We start from the raw sequence: 7544 nt of genomic DNA on the forward strand, positions 1-7544 counted from the left end.
CTAGGCGCTATACAACACTGGCATATTAGTTGGAGGTGAGCAAACCGGCACACAAAAAGCTTAAAGTGCCATAAAAATATAATGTACTTATATTTTAATCATTTTAACTTGGGTCGCACGCGACATTTACCAGAGAACTACCCATTTGTTGCTGAAAATAGTAAACAAGTTGTAGTATTTTACTGTAAAGTCAAATTAAATATGAATTATGACAGTTGGGCTTATAACAGTCACAGTGACAGCGACCGTTCACCTGTAAGCGCTCATCACTGCCCCCATATGTGCACGTGCTTTCCAACACTGGCCCACAATTATTGTTGCAACAAATATAAAAGGTTCTTTACATCTTACGTGTGAAAATTAAAGTTAAAAACTTCGACAACCACTTCAATAAAGTCCAGCAAACAAACTGGTATAAAATGCGCCAGCGATAATAAAGCGCGCCCCAAAGCACTGAAGCAAAATCGGTTGAAAAGCAAAACAGTGTGTGCACAAAAGAAAAAGTAAATAACACAACACGTCAGAGCTCAGAAGAGACCAACAAAATTGTTAGTATACCCTCTACTAAGCACATACTTCTTTCTTTACCTATTTGGTCTTTGCGGGCACAGCGACAAGAGTTGCCAACGATGAGGCTGCTAAGCTTGTTCTGCATTTTGCTGCTGCTTGTGGCACAGCAAAGTCCAATGCTGCGTGCAGAACTCCAGGGTCCAACAATACCAACTGAAAGCGCCAGCGTGACAGCAGCAACAGCGTCATCCGCTGAAGCTGAACGCGAGTCGACCACGAATCCCCAGGCGCCCCAGGCAGCTGAGGAGATAACCACAGCGGATAAGGAGGCAAAGACACCTCAAGTAGAGGCTGCGACGACGCCAGGCAGCAATGAACGGAAGGCAGCCAAGCTTAAGGAGACGGAGTTCGAGGCACGCACCAAAGTGATGCCAGCGGCTTTCTTTGAGCGTCTGCACAACGACAACATCCTAAAGCAGGAGAAGCTCAAAGCACAAATCGAGGCAATCGAAGCGAAACTTGCGCCCAACGATGCGGAGCCGACGCCTGAGCAGATTGAAGGTAAGAAAATCGCATTTACAATAGATCCATCGTAACAATTGCTGTTTGCTATTTGCAGCCCAGAGCCTCTACGATAATGCCATGGAGATCTTGGGCAAACCACGTACGGATCAACGTGTGGCACTCACTTTGCTAAAGAAAGCCGCCGCCTTCAATCATCTCAAGGCACGCGCTGAACTGGCTTGGGGCATGGTTCTGGGTCACTGGATGTCATTCGATTTCCACCATGCCGCTGACGAATTCGAGAGCCTGGCCCTAGAAGGTGTACCCGAGGCACATGCTGGTCTGGGCTTTTTGTATTCGGTGGGCGTGGGCGGCAAGAATGTCAGCCAACCGCTGGCATTGATTCATTATACGCTGGCCGCGCTGGGCGACAATACGCTGGCCCAGATGGCCATGGGATATCGCTATCTGTTTGGCATCAATGTGCCCATCAACTGCGAGAAGGCTTTGCTGCATTACAAGCGTGTGGCACGCAAAGTAGCCTCCAAAGTCACCTTTGCCAATGGTCCAATGCTGCATCGCGTTCGTTTGTTGGATGAGCTGGAGAATCCCGGCAGCCATGAGACCGAAATCATTGATTACTATCAGCTGCTTGCCGACAAAGGCGATGTGCAGTCTCAGGTTGGTTTGGGACAGCTGTATTATCAGGGCGGCAAGGCCACTCAACAGGATCATCAAAAGGCGCTGGAGTACTTTACACTGGCTGCCAACGCGGGCAATGCCATTGGCTTTGCCTTCTTGGGCAAGCTCTATCTGGAGGGCAGTGAGCAAATCAAGGCGGACAACGAAACGGCATTTAAAGTGAGTTCACAAAAATGAATTATTGAAATACCATCAATTAATTTATTGCTATTCCTTGCAGTACTTTTCGAAGGCATCCGAAATGGGTGATCCGGTGGGACAGAGCGGTTTGGGACTCATGTATCTAAAAGGTTTGGGTGTGCCCAAAGATTCAATCAAGGCACTGTCCTATTTCACACAAGCTGCCGATCAAGGCTGGGTCGATGGCCAACTGCAGCTGGGCACCATGTATTTCAGTAAGTTGCTCTCAACCAATTGCCAGTTATAATTTTTTTTAATTATTCCTTACCAATTGCAGCTGGCAATGGCGTCAAGACCGACTACAAACTGGCGTTGAAGTACTTCAATTTGGCAACACAATCTGGCCATGTTTTGGCTTATTACAATCTGGGAATTATGCATGCCTATGGCATGGGCATGCTGCGTTCCTGTCCAGCTGCTGTTGAGGTTCATTCATATTTGTAATCCAATTCAATTTGGTGTTTTTAACACGTTTTGCTCTTGCAGTTCTTTAAGAATGTGGCGGAGCGTGGTCGCTGGAGCAGCAGTCTAATGCACGCCTACAGCGACTACAAGCATAATCGCATTGATGAGGCATTCATGCACTATTCCCTAATGGCTGAGGCTGGTTACGAGGTGGCTCAGAGCAATGCTGCGTTCCTTCTCGATCGCGAGGAGGTGCATGTCTTCAACGATCGCCACGAGGATTTAATACGTGCCTTCTACTACTGGAAACGTGCGGCAGGCCAAGGTTATTCTGCTGCCCAAGTCAAGCTGGGCGATTACTACTACTATGGCTGGGGTACCAAAACCGATTTCGAGACAGCTGCAGCACTTTACAGGTGCGTTTATATATGACATCAATTCGTATGTCTTTTATAATCCATATTCATTAATAGGAAAGCTTCGGAGCAGCAATATAATGCACAGGCTATGTTCAATTTGGGCTACATGCATGAGCAAGGCTTGGGCATGAAGAAGGATTGGCATTTGGCGAAGAGATTATACGATTTGGCTGCCGAAACCAATTCGGATGCCAAGGTGCCTGTGGCTCTTGCGCTCTTCAAGCTGCAGATGCTCGCCAAGATTGAGTCAATTAAGGAGGTGCGAAATTGTTGTTGTATTTATTGCAAACTCTTATTTAATAATCATATTTTGCTTTGCAGTCACCTTATCGCTTCATCTTCTATATGGATGAGAATATTGCTGCCAATTGGGATTTATACATGATCACCATATTAACTCTGCTGCTGGGCATAATCATGTACACCAGGCGACCCTTTCAACAGCCCGAGCAGCCAGTTCAGCAACAGCAGGCGCCACAGGCAGCTCCAGCTGCAGCTGCTGCTCCTGCCAATGACATAGCATCTGTAGCTGCTGCCAACATCAATGCAGCATCGACAGCAGCAACAGGAACAGCAACTGCCTCAACTTCCGCGGCAGCTGCAACTGCTGCCACATCCACAAGCAACACGGGCAGCTCGTCGGCGGCGGCAGCAGCAGCAGGAACGAGCAGCAGCAGCAGCAATACACTTGATCCCACTGATTAGTCTTAAATGCAAAATTGGTTAATCATCCCTAGCTTAATTAGTGACCATGTAAATATTTATCATCAATTTTTTATGATTTCTGAATGGAATTTTTAGATATTTAAAAAATCAGATATATCTTACTCAAAACAAAATATATGTGTGTTGTACTGATAAAAACAAAAAAAAACAATAACTGCTCATCCATGCGATATATAAGATTGTGCGATTCCTAACCATAAATGCAGCCTGTAATCTTTAAATTTACCACGAAGATTGTTGTTTAATATTGTATTTGTGTATTCAGTTTTACAAGTAAATTTCCTTTTTTGTTTAGGCCTAAGCATAGTAGTTAAGATTAGCTTTCTTCTTGGACTGCACCTCCATGATGGCGTCCATGAAGTCCTCGTGTGTCACCGATGTGGCCGAACGACGCAGAGCAATCATACCAGCTTCCACACAAACTGCCTTGCACTGAGCGCCATTGAAATCGTCAGTGGATCGCGACAATTCCTCAAAGTTCACATCGTTGCTGACATTCATTTTTCTCGAGTGAATTTGCATAATGCGTGCACGCGCCTCCTCGTTGGGATGTGGGAACTCGATCTTACGATCCAGACGACCCGAACGCAACAGAGCAGGGTCCAGAATATCCACACGATTCGTGGCAGCAATAACTTTAATGTCAGCCGTCGAACTGAAGCCATCCAATTGATTCAGCAGCTCCAACATAGTACGCTGTACCTCACGATCACCGGCTTTCTCGGAATCGAAACGCTTGGTGCCAATGGCGTCCAGTTCATCGATAAAGATGATGGCAGGCGCCTTCTCCTTGGCCAGAGCAAAGGCATCGCGCACCAGCTTGGCACCGTCACCAATGAACATCTGCACCAGCTGTGGACCGGCCAGCTTGAGGAAAGTGGACTTAGTCTGTGCGGCACAAGCGCGAGCAAGCAGCGTCTTGCCAGTTCCAGGAGGACCATAGAGCAGGACACCTATTAGTAAATAGAAATATTAAAAGCTGTATTTAATTAAATGCACTTAAATACACACCCTTTGGTGGATGAATGCCCAAGTTCTTGAACTTCTCCTTGTGTGTCATGGGCAGCACAACAGCTTCGATCAGCTCTTGAATCTGCTTGTCGAGACCACCAATATCGGAATACTGCTCTGTGGGACGCTCATCCACTTCCATGGCCTTCACACGGGCATCATACTCAGCCGGCAGGGTTTCCAGAATCAGATAAGAGTCTTTGTTCACGCCAACCAAATCGCCGGGTTTGAGTTTCTCAGCATCAACCAGGCCAATGACTGGCAAGAAATACGCTTGACGCGTCGATGTTTTGATCACCGCACACTTGCCCTTGCGTTGATTGTCCAGCACAGTGACAGAACCATCATCCTCCTCCTCTTGTGGATCCACATCCAGCAGCTCAATGACGTTGGACACAAGATATGGCAACGTTTTGTTAACCTAAAACCAGAAGATAAGGTTTTAACATTTCTATGTATTCCTTTTGTTCGCAAGTTACCTTAATCTTTTCCGTATTGTCTTTGATCTTCTCATTCTGAGCCTGAATCTCGTGTGTAATGCGCATCACTTCGCTTTTCATTATTTTGATTTCGTTATCCATCAAGCGAGTCCTGCTCACAATCTCATCCGTGGACATACGCAGCACTTCTTCGCCCAGCGACTCCTCGCCATCCTCCCATATCGATTTGTCCTCGAGCGTTTGTGCCATTTCTATTTACTTTGTTTGCGATATAAACTTATTGATCAATATAAATTTTTAGCTGGATCGCTTTATTTTGACTCTGTTTTTTGCCGATGACTTGTAAATTTTTCGTGTTTCTTCCAGCTAATGCTTAGCAGAGTGACCGCTGGTTGCATTTAAAAATATACTAGTTAACGTTCACAAAAGTACCAAGCCTAGCACTTGTTAAATAACTAGCTGGTTACACTTTATTAGGTATGTGATACCTTTTTTTAACAGTATTAAGTTTGCCCAGGTTTTTTAATTGCATATACAATGAAAATTCAAGGGTATAAATAGATGCCATGCAATACTTAACGGCTCTTAGTAACTTGCAGTTACTTAAACCAAAAATTACTTAGGTGCTGGTCACATTGCTAAGTGTGGGGCAAAACGGTAAGGTCGATAACGATAGTGCATCGCTTCGCAACACTGTTGTAGCTTGAAGGGAACGCTTTTTTCTTGTAAAAAAAAATTTGCCCAACTTATAATAAATTGCCAACATAAATTAACATTGCCATGTCGGAAAATAATGGTAAGTTCACAATTTAATGGAAACACTCAATCGATGTTAGTAACTGGGCAGTGCCCAGCACACACCACACGTTAAAGCGAAGCTCGAGCCAAATACACACATCGACTTACATACAATTTTTGTTCTTGTATCTTTTTTTTTTGGCAGAAGCGTCGGTTGAAGCCAACTGCTTCAGAGGTGGCTTTACCTTGAAGGCCTCACGTTTGGGCGGCGCAGTGCTGCGGCCCGCCGTTTTGGGTGATTCGTCTGTATTAGGCTCAGTAGTGCATAGCAATAATGCAAGCAGTAATTCCAATTCCAATTCCAATAACACTACAATCAATACGAACAATAACAACAACAATAGCTCCTCGACATTAGCCGCTGCCGCTGACGCCGGCAGTAGCAGCCAGAAGACTGACGAAGTCACCGGCGCCGGCGGTGGCATTGTGGGCAATCCGTTTTTGCGGGAACAGCGGGAGGAGGAAGATGATGCGTCCGCCGCCGTGGTGGAGTCCACAGAGAAGTCCGATAAGGAGGACGATGAGATTGATGAGCGGCCGGATCCGCTGACAATGCTGCGCAACAATGGTATCGAGCATCGCGCCACCAACATATTTGCTGCAGCCAAGACCAATTTGCCGCGAATGCAAACAAGTGGTTTCATCTTTGGACAGAATGTGCACGAACGTGTTGTTGGGGTGAGTGAGCTGGCAAAAGATGGTAAATAGATTTGGGCGTAATAACTGGGCATATTGTTTTGCAGGAGAATGTGAGCACAGAGGCGAATGCCGAAGCCGCTGTCTCGGACTCAACGGAAGCGACCTCATCGCAGCTGCTGTTCTCCAGCGTCATACAGCGAGCTGCCCAATCGACAGACAACAATAAGGAGACTTCAGAAGCCAAGAGTCTCAATGATGTGGCTCGTGAGTACGAAGAGAGTCGCGCCCAGAAACGCAAATACGAAGAGGTCGAAACATTCACCGGCGAGGAAAACGAACTCAATATTGCCGACGTCAGCTGCAAGCTGTTTGCTTTTGTTAACAGCAACTGGGAGGAGCGTGGACGCGGCAGTCTGCGTCTCAACGATGCCAAGGACGAGCAGGATTGCTCGCGCGTTGTCTTCCGCACCTCGGGCAATCTGCGTCTGCTGCTGAACACGAAAGTCTGGGCTGCCATGGTTGCGGAGCGCGCCAGCCAGAAGTCGTTGCGTCTGACGGCCATGGACAACACGGGCACGGTAAAGATCTTCTTGGCCATGGGCCGCCCCGCGGACATTGCCCAGGTGCACAAGGCGCTGAGCGAGCGCATTGCCAAGCGCAAGCTAACGCATCCCGAAGAGTGCGCCGTGGTGGAGACTAAGAACGGTATTTCCTCGGAGTCGTGTGCGGTCAGCGTGCAGCCCGAGTCGACAACCAACGATGACGATGAGGATGGCGATGGCATTGTTGAGTCAATACCAATTACTGCTGCTGCTGGTGGCACGACTAACGCTGCTGCCCTTGCCGAGGCGGACAGCATTGAGCCGAGCCCCAAAAAGGCGCTGATGCAGGCGGACAGTAGCGTGGACGTTGTTGTGGTGGCAACTCCCGATGATGCAACTGCCGATAGCAATGCCGAGGCCGAGGCACAGCAGCCCAAGGAACAACATGCCTCGGCATCCATTGAGGACGAGGAGGAGGATCGTGCTTAAGATTAGTTTTTTTTTAATGGCGGGCGATATTGTTTCGTTTCTTCCTTTCATATTATTATTAATTTTTTTGTTTGAAATATGGAAAAAGAAAACCACACACACAAACACAAGTAAAGCATCTACTAATTAAAATAAAACGCATTGTGGATTATTATAAATTAATTATAATAATTTATTAA

General features: G+C 46.8%; 3 protein-coding genes across 5 annotated transcripts; 2 read left to right on the top strand and 1 right to left on the bottom strand.

The window, feature by feature from the left end:
- Positions 1–287: 287 nt before the first annotated feature.
- On the top strand, positions 288–3559 carry LOC117575170 (protein sel-1 homolog 1). Of its 3 annotated transcripts, none has more exons than XM_034259278.2 (8): positions 288–548; positions 612–1071; positions 1130–1875; positions 1937–2111; positions 2174–2322; positions 2383–2717; positions 2775–2979; positions 3042–3559. In XM_034259278.2, exons 2-8 carry the CDS (start codon positions 630–632, stop codon positions 3423–3425), a joined length of 2436 nt encoding a protein of 811 aa, XP_034115169.1. In that variant the 5' UTR covers positions 288–548; positions 612–629; the 3' UTR covers positions 3426–3559. The 3 variants fall into 3 exon arrangements, with proteins under 3 accessions (XP_034115169.1, XP_034115168.1, XP_034115170.1); XM_034259279.2 differs by having other exon boundaries at positions 289–503; XM_034259277.2 differs by having other exon boundaries at positions 288–1071.
- Positions 3560–3680: 121 nt separating this feature from the next.
- LOC117575173 (26S proteasome regulatory subunit 6A-B) lies at positions 3681–5283 on the bottom strand. The gene is made up of 3 exons (XM_034259284.2): positions 4937–5283; positions 4458–4878; positions 3681–4399 (listed from the first exon to the last, which is right to left on the bottom strand). The coding sequence occupies exons 1-3, from the start codon at positions 5144–5146 to the stop codon at positions 3744–3746; spliced, it is 1287 nt and encodes a 428-aa protein (XP_034115175.1). The 5' UTR covers positions 5147–5283; the 3' UTR covers positions 3681–3743.
- Positions 5284–5535: 252 nt separating this feature from the next.
- On the top strand, positions 5536–7502 carry LOC117575172 (ran-binding protein 3). Its single transcript, XM_034259283.2, has 3 exons — positions 5536–5693; positions 5841–6373; positions 6439–7502. The coding sequence occupies exons 1-3, from the start codon at positions 5678–5680 to the stop codon at positions 7363–7365; spliced, it is 1476 nt and encodes a 491-aa protein (XP_034115174.1). The 5' UTR covers positions 5536–5677; the 3' UTR covers positions 7366–7502.
- The last annotated feature ends 42 nt before the right edge of the window (positions 7503–7544 follow it).

Source organism: Drosophila albomicans, chromosome 2R (genome assembly GCF_009650485.2).
Source record: "Drosophila albomicans strain 15112-1751.03 chromosome 2R, ASM965048v2, whole genome shotgun sequence".
Taxonomy (NCBI): domain Eukaryota; kingdom Metazoa; phylum Arthropoda; class Insecta; order Diptera; family Drosophilidae; genus Drosophila; species Drosophila albomicans.

What these genes read in the sequence shown, in the direction of transcription:
- LOC117575173 (XM_034259284.2), bottom strand. Translation starts at nt 5,146, where the DNA reads ATGGCACAAACGCTCGAGGACAAATCGATATGGGAGGATGGCGAGGAG. An exon ending in ACAATACGGAAAAGATTAAG is followed by an intron (nt 4,879 to 4,936) that starts GTAACTTGCGAA and finishes TTCTGGTTTTAG; the next exon opens with GTTAACAAAACGTTGCCATA. An exon ending in GGGCATTCATCCACCAAAGG is followed by an intron (nt 4,400 to 4,457) that starts GTGTGTATTTAA and finishes ATTTACTAATAG; the next exon opens with GTGTCCTGCTCTATGGTCCT.
- LOC117575172 (XM_034259283.2), top strand. An exon ending in TGCACGAACGTGTTGTTGGG is followed by an intron (nt 6,374 to 6,438) that starts GTGAGTGAGCTG and finishes ATTGTTTTGCAG; the next exon opens with GAGAATGTGAGCACAGAGGC.
- LOC117575170 (XM_034259277.2), top strand. Translation starts at nt 630, where the DNA reads ATGAGGCTGCTAAGCTTGTTCTGCATTTTGCTGCTGCTTGTGGCACAG. An exon ending in ACAACGAAACGGCATTTAAA is followed by an intron (nt 1,876 to 1,936) that starts GTGAGTTCACAA and finishes TATTCCTTGCAG; the next exon opens with TACTTTTCGAAGGCATCCGA. An exon ending in CCTGTCCAGCTGCTGTTGAG is followed by an intron (nt 2,323 to 2,382) that starts GTTCATTCATAT and finishes TTGCTCTTGCAG; the next exon opens with TTCTTTAAGAATGTGGCGGA.